We start from the raw sequence: 16,339 nt of genomic DNA, 5'->3' as shown, positions 1-16,339 counted from the left end.
AACGACCCCCCTTTCCCAGAACTTCTAGAAAAACCTCTCATATGCTCCTTTGGGCTTTATGGTACGTGGTGTTCCCAGCATGAACCACCCATGACCAATACCAAGAGACAAGCAAATCGCTGAACATGACTGACGGACACAACGAAACCCTGCAAAGTCAGTAGCTGGCAACATGCAAATGTGCATTTCCTTGCGACGCCAGGCACAGGGCTGGGTTTCTGGGTAACTTCCCTCTCCTCTTAAATACACTTCAGAAAACATCATGTGATTCTAAACTAAACAAATCTGCAACTTTTAGGCTAGTACTAGAAATGCTATAAATGAGTATTTCTCAGAATCCTAAAGACACACCCAACAAGAAGGAGTGAAAGGGGGTAGAGAGGGAAGGAAGACAGTTCCTCTGTTGTCAGGAACACTGAGGACTTAAACGCGTCAGTACTTTAGATCAGTAACTTAAACACCACAGATGCAGCACTTGGAAGGTGCTGTGCTTCCACCCTGTGGAGTTCTTCTCCAAAATGCCCGCAAAGTGATCAGCTCAGTCGTGCTGTTCGTATCTCTCGTGCAGAAATGAATACAAGTATAAAGAGGTGGACCTGGGTCGGAGACAAGGGCCTCCAAGTCAACACTCGACACGTGCGCACACACATTCCAAGGGAAACACCCATCGCCGCCTCCAAAGACACATCCTTTGGGCGATCTTTTTGTTATCACCGCTACTGGGAAACACGACGCAAAGGCCTTCTCCCTGGAAGTCCAATTCCATCCCGAGTCTGAAATAGGGAGGTTTTGCAAACTTACAGCATGCCGGTTTTTTCATACTTCACCTGAGCAGAAAAGTCGATCAGCTTTGGAAGCAGTACTTTGCCCCCTTCGTCGCTCTTCAGGAAATCCAGCAAACTGCCTGTTGGTAGAGGAAGGTCGTTAGTGTAGTTCAAACACACAAGAAAAAAATCCAAACAAAATTCAAAAGATCATTCCTACTGGCAGGGCAGGGTGGGGCGAGGGGATCACGCAAAACGACTGCTTTGTAAATCTGTGTGGTCACAGGCGCCTTTTCCTGACGTGGGTCAAACCCAGTCCCCTTTAACCTGTCTCCTTTGACCTGATGTGAAATGTACCTGAGCTCCAGGTAAGAAAAGGTGACGGTGGACGCTGCTTTCTTGCTACTGAGCACTTCGTACCTGCCAGCACGCTACACGTCCTGTAGCACCTGACCTCCAGAGCTTCCCTGGGACAGAAACCAGGCGGCCTGCCTGTGTCCGCAGCAGCCACTCAGCTGGGCTACTGCCCTCCGTGTCCAGCACGGATCTCAGCCATGCCCCAGGTGCCCAATGAGTATTTGATGAACCAACTGCGCTTTGGAGGAAAGAGACCTTACTTAAAGGGGCGCGTCTCCTTTAAGTCTCCTGCTTCCTGGGGCTTTATCTCTAAAACACGACCTCCTTCTTCTGGAACTTATAGTGCCAACCTGAGGGTAGGCTTGGGCAAGTTCTGTACCTCATCTGAGTCCCTGTCAAGAGGGTAGGTCCCAGGAGCTCCATCAAAGTCCGTGGGAGGACAGGTTTAAAGCACATGCCAGGGGGCTGGCAGGTAGCAAGCGCTCAATTAATCCACAACGAACACTGCTATATTTAAAATGGATAACCTACTGTCCAAGGTTACAATGGATACAAGGACCTACTGTATAGCCCAGGGAACTTTGCTCCATATTATGTAACTACCTAAATGGGAAAAGAATTTGAAAAAGAATAGATACGTGTATATGTACGATATAGCTGAATCACTTTGCTGTACGCCTGAAGCTAACACAACACTGATAATCAACTATCCTCCAATCTAAAATTAAAAGTTAAAAAAAATCCACAACTCAGAACAGTGGTACTTAGCCCTCAGACTGCTGGGAAGATTGAGTGAGATCCCCCAGGGAAGACACCAAGAGCAGTCTGACATATAGTAATCGCTCAATACGAGGTAGGCACTGTTATCCGGAGAAACTCATGTTTACATTTATGATTAAGAAATATTATTAATTAATGAATCCAACAAGTATCTACTGAACTCCTGCTTAAATGTCTGATCCTGAGCCTGGTTTCTGGGTTTTAGCAACTTAAGCCACAGGCAATTGGGCTTTTTTAAAAACAATGTTCTTTATTGGAAGGACTCTGAGGGACTAATATTCTGAAATATTAACATATATTAGGTAAGAAAATGTAATAATCACCTATCTAACCTATTCAGCTACGACATACACTGCCCTCTCCATTCTGCAGGAGAACATTGCTAATTCTGGATTATGGCCTATGTGTCTCTTCTTCCTTCATTCCTTCTGAAGATTCTTTAGAAATCACTTGGCAGTTTGTTGGTATTTCTACTGAACCGGAGGAAGAAGGATGGTGACTCAAGATCCTTCATCCGAAGGTGACAACAATGGGAGCGAAGACGGTAGCTTGAAACCTCTTCCCCGGGGATTCTGTGAGGACACAGGAATTTGACCTTGACAAGCTTTAAAAATATCCACATTTTGAAGTGACATCCTGAACACTTAGATGACGCTAAAGAGGAAATGGAACTGCTTTTGAAATTTTGAGAACTCACGTTTTGAACCTATAACAATAATACTCTTACTTGATATCCATATTTACTTATCCTGGGGGCTGACTAGGTATGGGGTACGACTCTTGGAGCTAATATGTATGTGGAGACAAGTGCAGAGAAACTAGAAAGACGACAGATCCATTCTGTAACGGATGACTTCCAGTGCGGTGGTCTATGAAAAGGCTTCATTTTCCTATACGTGCTGATGCTTTGGGAGTGAGCCTGCTGTTTTACAATTGGAAGTATCTGCGTCTTCTTGGAACGTTTAGGTGTTTTCCTTTTTGAGGGTCTGGCCTTCACAAGCATGGGTGCCGGAGGGTGGCGCTCACCCTTGGCCATGTACTCGGTGATGATGTAGATGGGCTCCTCCTTGGTGACCACGGCGTACAGCCGCACCAGCTTGTCATGCTGCAGGGTTTTCATGAGGTTGGCCTCTTCCAGGAATGCTTGCACAGACATTGTGCCTGGCTTCAGGGTTTTTACAGCCACTTTGGTACTGTTGTTATAGTAACCTAGGGAGAGAAAAGAAGGGAGGCCGTGATTTATCAAAAACTTCATGCAGACTTCGAAGAATATTTAGTTATAGACGGAAGAAACTTCTATGAACTCTACAGTGTTAACATTATCTAAAACCTGTATATGTAACATTAGGGGCGGCTGAGTAAAGGGTAGATGGGATTCTCTGTACTATCTTTACCAAAAAGTCCCTAGGATGGTTCTGAAATCAAAAGGTTTTTTATGAAACAATGGTAAAATAAAGCTCCATATATGCACTGCACCATTTTCTCTAATTAATAAAATGTTCTTTATCCAAAAAAACCACACACACCAAAGCTCTATATACTCCTACGTACACACAAACCCTGACAGTGGTCTGGAAGAAAATACACCAAAATACACCGAGGACTGGCTTAATTATGGGTGATTTAAATTTTGTTCACCATACCTTTAACTCTTTACCAAATTTACTGCAATGAATATGTATTATTTTTATAATCAGAAAAGAAAAAGCTTTGCACTTGAAAAAAATGTACTAACTTTAAAGTACAAACAATACACTAGAGTCAAATAAACATTTCCCAAAGTTTTCAAAGAGAACTGGATTCTGCGTGAACGAAGGGCTCTGGGCTGAACTGTCTGGGGACCACGGCCCGCCCCACCCGCTGTGCCAGGAGATGCAGCGCGAGTGTGACAGTCCATCAGGGAAGATGCCTGTCTGAGTCGATTCACTGCAGCATTCCCCACAGTTGCTGACCCCGGAACACTTCTTCGTGTACCTTTTCACACCCTACAGAATGTACTTCGGGAAATACTGCCTAGTTAACCTAGTTCCCCCAAGGCACCGCTCTTCTGGGACCTGCCTCAATGATGTGCTTACGTTCAAGCTTGATTTTCTCCTGGGAAAGCTTTTTCTCAGTGGTTGGGAAAGTTTTTTCTCGGTTTGGAATGCAGAAGTAGAGATAATCACATGCCCCTTTCCTTTCCTTTCTGTTTCCATAGTTCTCTTAGAAGTACAAAAAAGGGTGAGGAGGGAGGACGTGGCAGCTGGTCACCACCACGAGTCATCCTGCAGTTCACCTCTACTTGGTGGCTTACAGCCTGATAGCACCTGCCCCAAGAAAGACACAAGTCTAAGGAACGGTGATGTGAAAATGTCCAGTCCCTTTTCAGGTCACACGATTATTAGCAAATACACAGCTTACGCTCAGTGAAAATCAACAATGGTGGTTGGTCTTCGGGTGGCAGAATTTGGGGCGGCTTTGACTTTCTTTTGTTCTCTTTTATTTTGATTAAATTTGTGAATGAGTAGATATCTTCCTTTTTTTTTTTCTGTTTTTACAAAAGGAATTATTTTTAAAAAGAAAAGGAAGTACGTTTCTATTTCCACACCTTCCAATGGGTAAAAAAAAGTATTAGTTTACAGCTAACCGTCAACTCTAGTTAGTGATTTTTCTTCTTATCATTAATACGGCTTTTTCTGCTAAAACTTTTCCTTTTATATTCTCCTTTGATTTGTACTTAGTAGTAGCTTTCCATGCCTTACAGAAAAATGAAGAATGCAGTATATAAAATAAAGTAAGCGTGCGAACATGTGGATAAGACGGTAATATAAAGCTGACAAAATACTGTTCTAGTTCATTACCACCAGCCACAACCCACACAAAATAATGGAATTATGAATATATTAAACTGATTTCCATCTCAATGCATAATTACAAACAGTACGACCTTTCATGGCTGTAAAGAGTAAATTTAAAGTAAATCCCACCAACTAAAGTCCTTTTAGGGGCTTCCCTGGTGGCGCAGTGGTTGAGAGTCCGCCTGCCGATGCAGGGGACGCAGGTTTGTGCCCCGATCTGGGAAGATCCCACATGCTGCGGAGCGGCTGGGCCCGTGAGCCATGGCCGCTGAGCCTGTGCGTCCGGAGCCTGTGCTCCGCAATGGGAGAGGCCACGACAGTGAGAGGCCCGCATACCGCAGAAAAGCCCAAAAAGTCCTTTTAATATTACATTTGAATCAAAAAGTTTCCATTATAATTTGTTTAAGAGTTCATAAATAGGTCTTCACTTACATCGATATATCCATGGTAAAGTACAGCAAGGCGTAACAAGAAAATATACCCTCTTTGACATATGAAACTGACAAAGGACTAGTGTCCAGAATATATAAAGAATTCCTATAAATCAATAAGAAAAATAGGCAAAAGCTTGGATGGGCATTTTATAAAGAAGAAATTCTAATGACTAACAAACTTGTGAAAGAAACTCAATCTAATCCGTAATCAGCGAAATGCAAATAAAGCCACAGGGAGAAACCACCACCCAGCAAGACAAAAATGACCAAGTCTGACAATCTTGAGTGCTGGTAAGTGCCGGTCCCTTGGCAGGGGAGCTGGGGCAGTTCCTGCAGCTCCTTTCCTGGGCTCTTTTCTGAGCATCAGTGAAATTCAGTTGTAAAGCTCCTGTCTCCAACAATACCCTCAAGGTCCCTCGGAGGATGTAGACAGAGCAGACTCCTTTCTAGTGCAGTTGTGTTGAGTGACCACCCACCCGGGCTGTGCCGACCTGGGGCCCACATCTACCCAGTACCACTGTGCTGTCAGGAAATGGAACACTGCCGACCCTTGTACGTTGCTGGTGAGAGTCTAACCCGGACGAGAGCTTTGGAAATTAAGTCGGCAGCATTTCGTGGAGTTGAAGATTCATACACCTGTGATCCAGCAAAGCCACTCCTGGTCACATCTAGAGAAACTCACGTACCCTCCCACCAATCAGCACAAAAACGTTCCCAGTAGCCTTGTTCATAGTGGCCAAAATGTGGAAGCGACTCCAATGCCATCAATAAATAGGGAGAAACAGGTAGGATTCCTTTACATAAAGTGCAAAACCTGGCAAAACTGAACTATACTGTGGACACACACCCCGATATTCAAAAATAGCAGAACTACAAAGAAAAGTCAGGAAATTATCGCAAAGTCAGAAGAGCAGCTGCCTTCGGGGGACAGGCGGGGTTGTGAGTGGCAGGGGGTGAGTGGGCGCCTCGGGCCGCGACCTCAGTGGTCACCACACAGGTTTTCATGTTGCCATTAGCTACGAAATCCAGCACTTGTGTGCTATGCACCTTTCTGTCTGCTTGTTACATTACATGGCAACCAAAGAGAAAGGAACAGAACTACTCTCCCTTCGTTGTCATAAAAGCCATGGGACTCATTCAGACTTTCACATAAAATAAAATGATGGGTAAAGGATGAAGAGAAAAATGCTTTCCAAGCGTAGGGGGAAAAGTTAGCAGGAAATCCTGCAGCTGCTAAAGATGTTAAAAATGCTGATGAAGAGTTTGAGATGAACAGTGAATAAAACAGCCGTGTCAAACGCAGCTCCAGGATGGCAACAGCTTCCGCCCTGCGGCCTCTTAGGGCTGTGACATTTGCACGATACGGCAGGTTTCCACCTGCACTAAAGGCATGACTTTTATTCAGCGCTAAGGATCAAATTGTACTTTACCGAGATATTCCCTGGCAGTGGCAGGTTCACACCAGTCACAGAGATTTGGATTGTCACTACAGATGGAAACATACCCATTACTATGTATAAAATAGACAACAGGGACCTACTGTATCGCACACGGAACTCTGCTCAATGGTTTGTAATAACCTAGAAGAGAAAAGAACCTGAAAAAGATTCTTATATGTAACTGAATCGCTTTGCTGTATACCTGAAACTAACACAACATTGCAAATCAACTATACTTCAATAAAAAAGAAATAAATCTTTAAATAAGTAAATAAATAAAAAGGAAGTTGCAGAGCGATTTTTAAAAATCTGTTGAAGGTAGTAAATAATTTCGTGTGGGTACTGCTCTCTGCCACAGGTAAGGAAAGCCGAGAAAGCTCCAACTCAGAGCCGAACGACCACAAAATGGATGGTGGTTTTACAAGATGCATGGAGTTGATTTTAGAAGGTGGCTGGTGATTCATTTCAATGCAGCTGGCTCCTATGAAAATTGATCAAGCAAATTTCAACGCAAAATCAGCTTCCTTTCTTTCCCAGAGTCTCTTCAGAGACCAAGTGGCAACAGGAAACATCACCCTTCGTGTCACAGAAGGGTCAGTTCCCTGGGAATCCAACAGCCCACTGAGGAAAACGTGTCTCCAAGCTAGATGTCAGAGGATCACCGGGACGAGAGGAAACAGCTTGAGGGAGAAACTCCTTTCTTTTATTCCCCACCCCCTGCTTCCCCCCCGCCCCCCAACAGACCACTTCCTCGTATTTGTCTACGGTGCTTCGGACCAAAAAACCCACACAATAAAGTGTGCCTGGGAGTCTATGAGCCACTTCTCACGCTTGACGAAAATATTCACTTACTTAGTTAACAGGGTTACAATTTTTAATTTGTTGTCCTTTTTATATCAATGAGCAAAGCGAGCCAGCTTATTCCTTGAGAAGTAAAAACTAAATGCTGGCAGCTCTAAGCTGCACAGATCTTGCTCTTAATGGGTCCCTCGGTCAGAATGAGACGCGCGGACACACACGGGAGAGGGGCATCCTGGGACCTGCTCCGCAGCACAGCACCCACCAATATTCTTCTGGTTTACTCCCCAGCATTCCTCTGCTAAATGCATTCAACAAACTGACGTAATTTCAGTGGCTAAGGAAGAGCTCCCTGGCTGGCTGCCAGAATCACAGACCCATGCTTGCACGAGATCCCAGATCAAAATTTTCTACTGTTTTCCTTTTCTCCTCTTTCTTTTCCTTCCTTCCCTCCCTTTCTTCTTTTCTTTCTTTAATACAAAACTAGAAGGAGAGACGCACAATTAAAAAACAAACAACTTTCGAGCGCAATATCCTGGCAGTGATATTATGCCATAGTTTTGCAAGATGCTACTATTGGTGGAAACTGAGTAAAGGCTACATGGGATATACGATAGCTTTATTGAAGTATAGTTCATATACCATACCATTTTCCCATTTAAAATATACAATTCGGGGCTTCCCTGGTGGCGCAGTGGTTGAGAATCTGCCTGCCAATGCAGGGGACACGGGTTCGAGCCCTGGTCCGGGAAGACCCCACATGCCACAGAGCAACTAAGCCTGTGCACCACAACTACTGAGCCTGTGCTCTAGAGCCCACGAGCCACAACTACTGAGCCCGCGTGCCACAACTACTGAAGCCCGCGTGCCTAGAGCCCGTGCTCCGCAACGAGAAGCCACCGCAATGCGGAGCCCACGCACCACAACGAAGAGTAGCCCCAGCTGGCTGCAACTAGAGAAAGCCCTCATGCAGCAACAAAGACCCAACACAGCCAAAAATAAATAAATAAATAAATTAAAAATATACAATTCAGGACTTCCCTGGTGGCCCAGTGGTTAAGACTCTGCACTTCCACTGCAGGGGGCACGGGTTCAATCTCTGGTTGGGGAACTAGAATCCCACATACCGCATGGCATGGCCAAAAATAATATTAATATAATAAAATTAATTTAAATAATTTATTTTAAATAAACAAAATTTAAATAAATATAAATAATGACTTAAAAATAAAATATACAACTCACTGGCTTTTGTATATTCAGGTTGTGGTACCATCACCACAATCAATTATTAGGACATTTTCCTGGCCCCAGAAGAAACCCCGTACCCATTAACAATCACGTCTCCATCCTCCCATCCCCCCACCTGAGGCAACCACTCATCTACTTTGTATCTACAGATCTGCCTATTCCAGACATGTCACATAAATAGAATCACATGATACATGGTCCTTTGTATCTGGTTTCTTTCCTTTATCATCATGTTTTCAAGGGTCGTCCATGTTGTAACATGTATCAGGACTTTATTTCTTTTTATTGCCAAATAATATTCCATTGCATGGATACACCACATTTTGTTTATCCATTCATCAGCTGATGGACATTTGGGTTGTTTACACTCTTTGGCTATTATGAATAATGCTCTTATTTATGAACATTTGTGTAAAAGTGTGTGAACAGATGTTTTCATTTCTGTATTATTTCTGACAACTGCATGTGACTCTACAGTTATCTCAAAAAGTTTAATTAAAAAACAAACAAACAGGGCTTCCCTGGTGGTGCAGTGGTTGAGAGTCCGCCTGTCGATGCAGGGGACACGGGTTCGCGCCCCGGTCCGGGAAGATCCCACATGCCGCGGAGCGGCTGGGCCCGTGAGCCATGGCCGCTGAGCCTGCGCGTCCGGAGCCTGTGCTCCGCAACGGGAGAGGCCACAACAGTGAGAGGCCCGCGTACCACAAAAAAAAAAAAAAAAAACCAGCAAGAAACAGCTTGTGTTGAGGGGGGAATCCTGGGTAATTTCTCGTCTCTATTTCATAGCCTTTGCTCTAATTCATCATACTATCTTCATAATAAAATTAAGTATTTAATAATAACAACAGTTCTTAAATGCTGTCAACTGTATTAAATGCTTACCTGCATCATCTCATTCAATTTTTATACCATCCCTACAGGCTAGGTTCTATTATAACCCCCATTTCAAGTGAGCCTCTGCTATCTCTCCCTTTTCAAACATTATTAGCAAATCAAACAAACAACCTAATTTTAAAAATGGGCAAAGAACCTGAACAGACGTTTTCCCGAAGAAGATATATATACACGTCACCAATAAACACATGAAGAGATATTCAACATTACCAACCATTAGGGAAATGCAAATCAAAACTACAATGAGACACCACCTCACATCCACTAGGATGGCTACTAACAAACGAACAGACAAACAAAAAATCCACCAGAAAATGACAAGTGCCGGGGAAGATGTGGAGAAACATTGGTGGGAGCGTAAATTGATGCAGTCACCAAGGAAAACAGTATGGAGGTTCCTCAAAAAATAAACATAGAACTACCATATTATGTGGCAATTCCACTCCTGGGTGTGTACCCCACCAAAAGTGGCAGCAAGGTCTCAGAGAGATATTTTTGCACTCACGTTCACGGCGGCACTATTCACAACAGCCAAAACAGTGTCCATCAGTGGATGAACGGGTAACCGAAATCCATTGTTTATGGATTACTATATGGTAATCTATATTACTGTATAATTAATACTCAATGGAATATTGTTTGGCCTTAAAAATGGAAGGAAATTCTTACATATACCTACGGTAGGGATGAACCCGGAGGACGTTATGCTCCGAATGAAATAAGCTGGTCTCACACACACACACACACACACACACACACACACACACACACAACTGTATGACTTTACTTATTCGCGGTCCCTAGAGTAGTCACGCTCTTAGAAAGCAGAGTGGTGGGGTTACCTGGGGCTGGGAGGAGGGGAGAAGGAGAGTTGTGTTTAACGATGTTAGAGCCCCAGTTCTGTAAGATGAAAGTTCTGAAGATTGGTTTTACAGTGTGAATGTCCATACCAGTCCTGAACTATACACTTAAAAATGGCTACGGTGGTAAATTTTAACACACACACACACACATGATCAACAAACCTATCCAAATGCTGAATCTTCCCAAGATTTTTAGCCTCTTTCAAACAGTCTAAATAAAAAGTAGCACTCTGGAGAGACCAATTATATCTTTTCCATGGTCCCATTCTCCCCTCCTCTAAACCACAGTTTCTCCCAGGCACCACCTGGGTACACGTTAAATAAAACTCCTCTAAAATCAGCATCGACATTGAGCACGTGGAAGCCCATGAATGGGAGAGGGTGGATGGGCAGGGGGATTTAGCTCATCTGGAATCGGAAGCAAAGAGGTTTTCTCCATCCCAGAAAGGACCAGTGGCTTGAGCTCCAGGTGACAGTTTCAGCACAGCCTCAAGCCGCTGAACAGAAATTGGCTCAGGGGCTCAGAACCGGGCCGAGAGCAGGTCTTCTCAGGCGTGGGCCCTCCCTGATGCCTTGCTGTGAGGGCCTGTGAGCTCACACCCTCAGCGTCTTTGGACTGTACGAGCTGGGCTGGCACGTGGCACCGGTGGGCACCCCCATGGTGGAGCTGGTAAAGAGCTTACCATTCCACTTGCTAGTAGCCCTTGGGAAAATTTTAAGAAAACACAAGAAGGCTATCACAATCTCTTCCCCCTGAAACTGGCAACTTCTCAGACCAGCCGATCTGATCTCTCAGGTACACGGAGCGTGCAGTTCAATGCCTTTATACCACCTCACAGCTGAACGCAAGGAGGGTGGAACAGACCTCCACACGACCACTCCGTACGCAGGGCTCCTGTTTCAGAGCAGACGAGGACACCCCAGCAAGCTCCCTCTACTTTATCCTCAAGACAGATATGCAATTCCTTCGTCACCAAATCTCCATAGGAAGGTCTAACTGGATTATTTATAGTTTGAACTCATAATTAAAACTGGGGGAAAATCCACTGAAATATAGCTTCTAGTGACTATAGTCAAACATGGTAAGATGAAAATAATAATAAACATAGAGCACACATAGAGCCAGACTCTACAGCAAACACGTCAGGTACATAATCTCATTCTTCCTTGCAGCAACTGATGAGATAGTTGTTTGCTCATTTTCCTGATGAGGAAACTGAGGCCAGGGAGGTCCAACTAACTTGTAGGTAGCTTAGCAAGTGAGCGAGTCCGAGTCTCTGGGAGGCCGCAGCAGCGGGCTTCTTCCCCGCCTTGAGTGACTCTGGGTGAGCTGCTTCCCTGCTTCTCAGGGCCCTCATTCATCGATGGTGACGGTGACTCCTCTCTTCCAGCCCTACTGCTGCGAGTGTGTGAGACAGTGGAGGAAAATGCACTTGGAATGTGTAGCTGGGACATTCTTTTCTCCCCGCCTCCCCCTGGACACTCATCTCCTCCCCAGTCACGTGCAGAGAGGAAGGATGGACTTGGAGACCTAGAGGGCAGTGAAATGTAATCACGAATGTGTATTTTCCTGCCAATAAACTCACTAAAGACACAAGTCTGGAAAGGAGAGGCGAGGGACGGAAGGCAGAGTCCCTGGTTCCTGGCCTGAGCCGGAGGTTGGAGTCGCCGTGTTTAGGGGAGGGTGGTCAGAGGACAGACGCCTGCAGCTTTCAGAGAAGTTATGGCCTCTAAGAGGGATGAGAATCCAAACGAGCAAGTAATGCTGAAAGCGTCTGGGGAAAGCGCTTTTGGATATTTACACAGTGTTAAAGACTCTCCCTACAGATGATTCATTAGTTACAACAGGGAATTAAAAAGTAACATTCATAATGGAGAAATCTGGTGGTCCTCCTTAAAATGAAACAGAACATTGGCAATGATGGGACCAACCCTCATTCTGCGCCGCAATGGACGCAGGAAGACACGGCATCGCTTAACTCTTAGATGCTATTCGTGCCCAAGGGCGTAACCTGGACCAAATTACGGGAAAAATCAGAAAATCCAAACGAGGGGCAATTCTTCAAAGTGACTGACCTGTCATGAACGATGGAGGTGGGCTGGGGGACCGTTCCAGATTCAAGGAGACTACAGACAGGTCAACTAAATGCAAACACACGATCCCGACAGCCATGAGCACACCAGTGGGACAATGTGGGGAATTCGGATGTAGACTCTACACTAGACAGTGTGGACCAACGTGGAGCTTCCCGAACGTGACCACTGTGCAGTGGGAGTTGATGGCCTTCTTAGGAGACACCTGTGTAAGTACTTAGGGGTGAAAGTCATCACCTCTGCAACTTACCCTCACGTGGCTCCACAATAACAATAAAATACGTGTGTGTGTGTATGTGTGTGTGTGTGTGTGTGTGTGTGTGTGTAGAGGATACAGCAAAATATTAAGTGGTGAATCTAGGTGAAGAATATACAGTGTTTATTATACCTGCCCCTATTCTGTGGATTTGGAAAAAATATATTAAGAAGTAACTTGCGAATACCTCGGGGGAAAAGTTGCAATTAAAAAAAAAAAAAAAAGAGCAGATACCAATTTGACAGTTCCTTCAAAAGTTAAACATAGAATTACCATGTGACCCAGCAATTCCACTCCTAGGAGGATGTATATAACCAAGAGAAATGAAAACATTTGTCCACACAGTAATTTGCACACGAATGTTCAAAGAAGCATTATGCATAACAGCCCAAAGTAGAAACAACCCAAATGTTCATCAACGGATAAATAGATAAGCTGTGGTATATCCATACAATGGAATATTGTTCAACCATAAAAGACGAAAGAAATTCTGACACAGGCTGCAACGTGAGTGAACCCTGAGGACACCATGCTGAGTGAGATAAGCCAGACACAAAAAGACGAACGTCTGTATGATTCCACTTACATGAGGTCCCTAGGGTATCACAGCCATAGAGAAAGGAAGCAGAAGGGTGGGTGTCCAGGGGCCGGGGTCGGGGGGGAAGGGGAGTGTCTAGTGTTTCCTTCTGGAGTCATGGAAGTATTTTGGTACTAGATAGAGGCGGTGGCTGCACAGCCATGTGAAGGTAGTAAATGTCACTGAGTTGTCCACTTTAAAATGATTGATCTTATGTTACATGAATTTTACTTCAATTAAAAAAAAAAGGTGGACAGAGCAAGGAGGGGCAGGAGGTGACGATCTGGGCCGCAGAGGGTGGGCAAAGACACACCTAGAGCGAGATCACGCCCCCAGACCTGCGGGCCCGACCGGAAACAGAGCGCCAGGTACACACGCAGACCCCAGTGAGCAAGGTGAGGTTATGTACTCATAATTTACCTGAATTCCGTTATCATGCTCCCAGAGACTTACAGCGCAGTAAGAATGCAGAGGCATATTTAAACGATACTTTGGCTAAAGCAGTGACAACAGGAGAAAATGGGCAAAGCTGTGATCCCAGGGGCTGAGATTTTAGAGGGAAGCCTCTTCCTTGCAGACCGGCTGGGCTGGGGCTGGATGGGTTTTAAAAGCTGTCTGCCCCTTCTCTTTAGAAATCATGTTTGCTCTCACTCACACAAAGCTGGCGTGGAAGCCATGATGCAGTACAAAATCGTTTTAAAAAATTCTTTTTACAAAAGAACAAGGAATTCACAGTCATTATAAAAGCTTTAGAAAAGACAGGTGGGCAAAAAGTATCTGCTGGAGAAAGCCACTGTTATCATTTTGGTGCTTTTCTTGCCAGCCTGAGAAGGCAGTACTTAACAGTAAGGAATGATTCTCTAACAGTGGAATTTTGAGTTATCTTTAGAAAGTTTCTTGATGAGAAACAGCAATAGCTGTGAGGCTTCCTATTAAGCCCATTAGTAAGGATGGTCCTAACCCAAGTGTACCCTTCCCTGAGATGCAAGCACATTCCTGTACTTAACTTGTGTCCAGAGAATCTGGTGATGAGAGAATCACGGAAGAGTAGACAGAACCACCAGGATAAATGCCCACTGTCCCCTTCCTTATAAACATTCAGCCTTGGGACTTCCCTGGTGGCGCAGTGGTTAAAGGTCCGCCTGCCAATGCAGGGGACACAGGTTCGAGCCCTGGTCCGGGAAGATCCCACATGCCGCGGAGCAACTAAGCCCGTGAGCCACGACTACTCAGTCCGTGCACCACAACTACTGAAGCCTGCATGCCTAGAGCCCGTGTTCCACAACAAGAGAAGCCGTCACAATGAGAAGCTCACGCACCACAATGAAGAGGAGCCCCGCTCGCTGCAACTAGAGAAAGCCCACGCACAGCAACGAAGACCCAACGCAGCCAAAAATAGATAAATAAATAAATTTATGAAAAAAAATTCATCCTGACAGAGAACTACTAAGTTACGAGGAAGAGGAAGAGTCTAATCATGTAGGTTGTGTAGGCTAGTTCTTGGCACAAGTGGACAGAGGAAAACAAAAGCACCGATGCTTCTGAGAAAACTGATAGAAATCGGCCGGAGCTCCTTATTTCTCCTGCTGTTGCCCCCAGGAGGGACTCTGGCTCCAGAGCCGCACACTCACCCATCCAGACTTCCCCGAACTGCCCAGCGCCGAGCTTCTTCACCAGCTTAATGGATTCCCGGGGGATCTCCCAGGCATCTTTGTCCCACGGCTTCTGTGGTTTGGGACTAATGCATGCCTTCTCCAATCTTCTGCACAAGCCATCTGACTGCTCTAATTTGAAAGAGAAAATAAACGTGGAAAAAGTCATCCCTTGTATTTTACCAGTATCTATAGGGAAGTTTGGACTATGAGTCTTATATTTTCAACTTGCCAAGGTCTACGAACCTAAAATGCTTATAGGGTTATCTTCTGCGTAATCATGACTTTTGAAATTCTTAAATGAAAGACAATTTAAGACAGACTTGATTTTATGCATTAGTAATGCTAACCTATAAAAATAAAAACAACAAAATGAACAGATAAACAAAGGCTGACATGTTGTCATACTTAATAGAATATAATTTTAATTACAGAGCCCATGTAAGCTCTCCAGGGCACAATGGCGGGAACTCGGTCACATCACCATGGGGGCCCAGTGCCAGAACACGCCCTCAACACATGTGCCAGATGGATAAATGGATGGGGGTAACAGAGAGGGAAGGAGGACTCCACAAAATCTGGGGTACTTGCTCTCTCCATATTTTGGGACCTAAGCAAATTTTATGTGTAATCCCTTGGAGCAGGTTGAAGAAATAAGCAGTAACAAGAGTTACCCACTACAACTGGCCTCAAACACACAGTCATGGGTTCAGCTTAGCCAGGCTGTAGAGCAGATTGGCGACAGAGGACCACTGACAGGCCACTTCTAAATATTTTGGTGTTATTGTTATTTCTGTTTTCTTTTGCCAAGAGTAATACACACTCATGGTATGTACTTTACACACACATAGACACGTATACACTAGGACACAGTTCTACAAATTTGCATTCCTATTCCAGATATTTAAAGATGCGTTGTAAAAATATGTACTATGCGAAAATAATATCCATTTTTCTCTTTGCAATTCTGGAATATTAACTGTTAAACAGCACAAACTAGGTGGGAAGGACTAGGATAATTATTCACAAAGATCAAATCTGACCTTGAATGTATACTTATAGATTAATTTAGAACCAATTATAGATATCATCCTCCAACTTTATCCAAAAGAAATATAATACATAAAACATTTTATTCAACATAGTATTGGAAGTCCTAGCCACAGCAATCAGACAAGAAAAAGAAATAAAATGACTCCAAATTGAAAAGGAAGTAAAACTGTCACTGTTTGCAGATGACATGATAGTATACAGAGAAAATCCTAAAGATGCGACTAGAAAACTACTAGAGTTCATCAATGAACTCAATAAAGTTTCAAGATACAAAAAGATTTAATATAAAT

The 16,339-nt window shown here is 44.3% G+C and overlaps 1 protein-coding gene across 12 annotated transcripts in view; it reads right to left on the bottom strand.

Moving 5' to 3' along the window:
• The window catches only part of LYN (LYN proto-oncogene, Src family tyrosine kinase), a 112,746-nt gene that overhangs the window by 32,814 nt on the left and 63,593 nt on the right, over positions 1-16,339 (bottom strand). For all 12 annotated transcript variants that reach the window (XM_032610569.1, XM_032610563.1, XM_032610559.1 and 9 more), the window contains 3 exons: positions 14,976-15,128; positions 2,928-3,110; positions 828-904 (listed from right to left, as the gene is read on the bottom strand). In XM_032610569.1, coding sequence (XP_032466460.1) covers positions 828-904; positions 2,928-3,110; positions 14,976-15,128 — 413 coding nt within the window. The remainder of the gene's footprint in view (positions 1-827; positions 905-2,927; positions 3,111-14,975; positions 15,129-16,339) is intronic.

The sequence above is a fragment of the Phocoena sinus genome, chromosome 17, assembly GCF_008692025.1.
Source record: "Phocoena sinus isolate mPhoSin1 chromosome 17, mPhoSin1.pri, whole genome shotgun sequence".
In the NCBI taxonomy this organism is placed as follows: domain Eukaryota; kingdom Metazoa; phylum Chordata; class Mammalia; order Artiodactyla; family Phocoenidae; genus Phocoena; species Phocoena sinus.
This window is presented reverse-complemented; position numbering and strand designations above follow the sequence as displayed.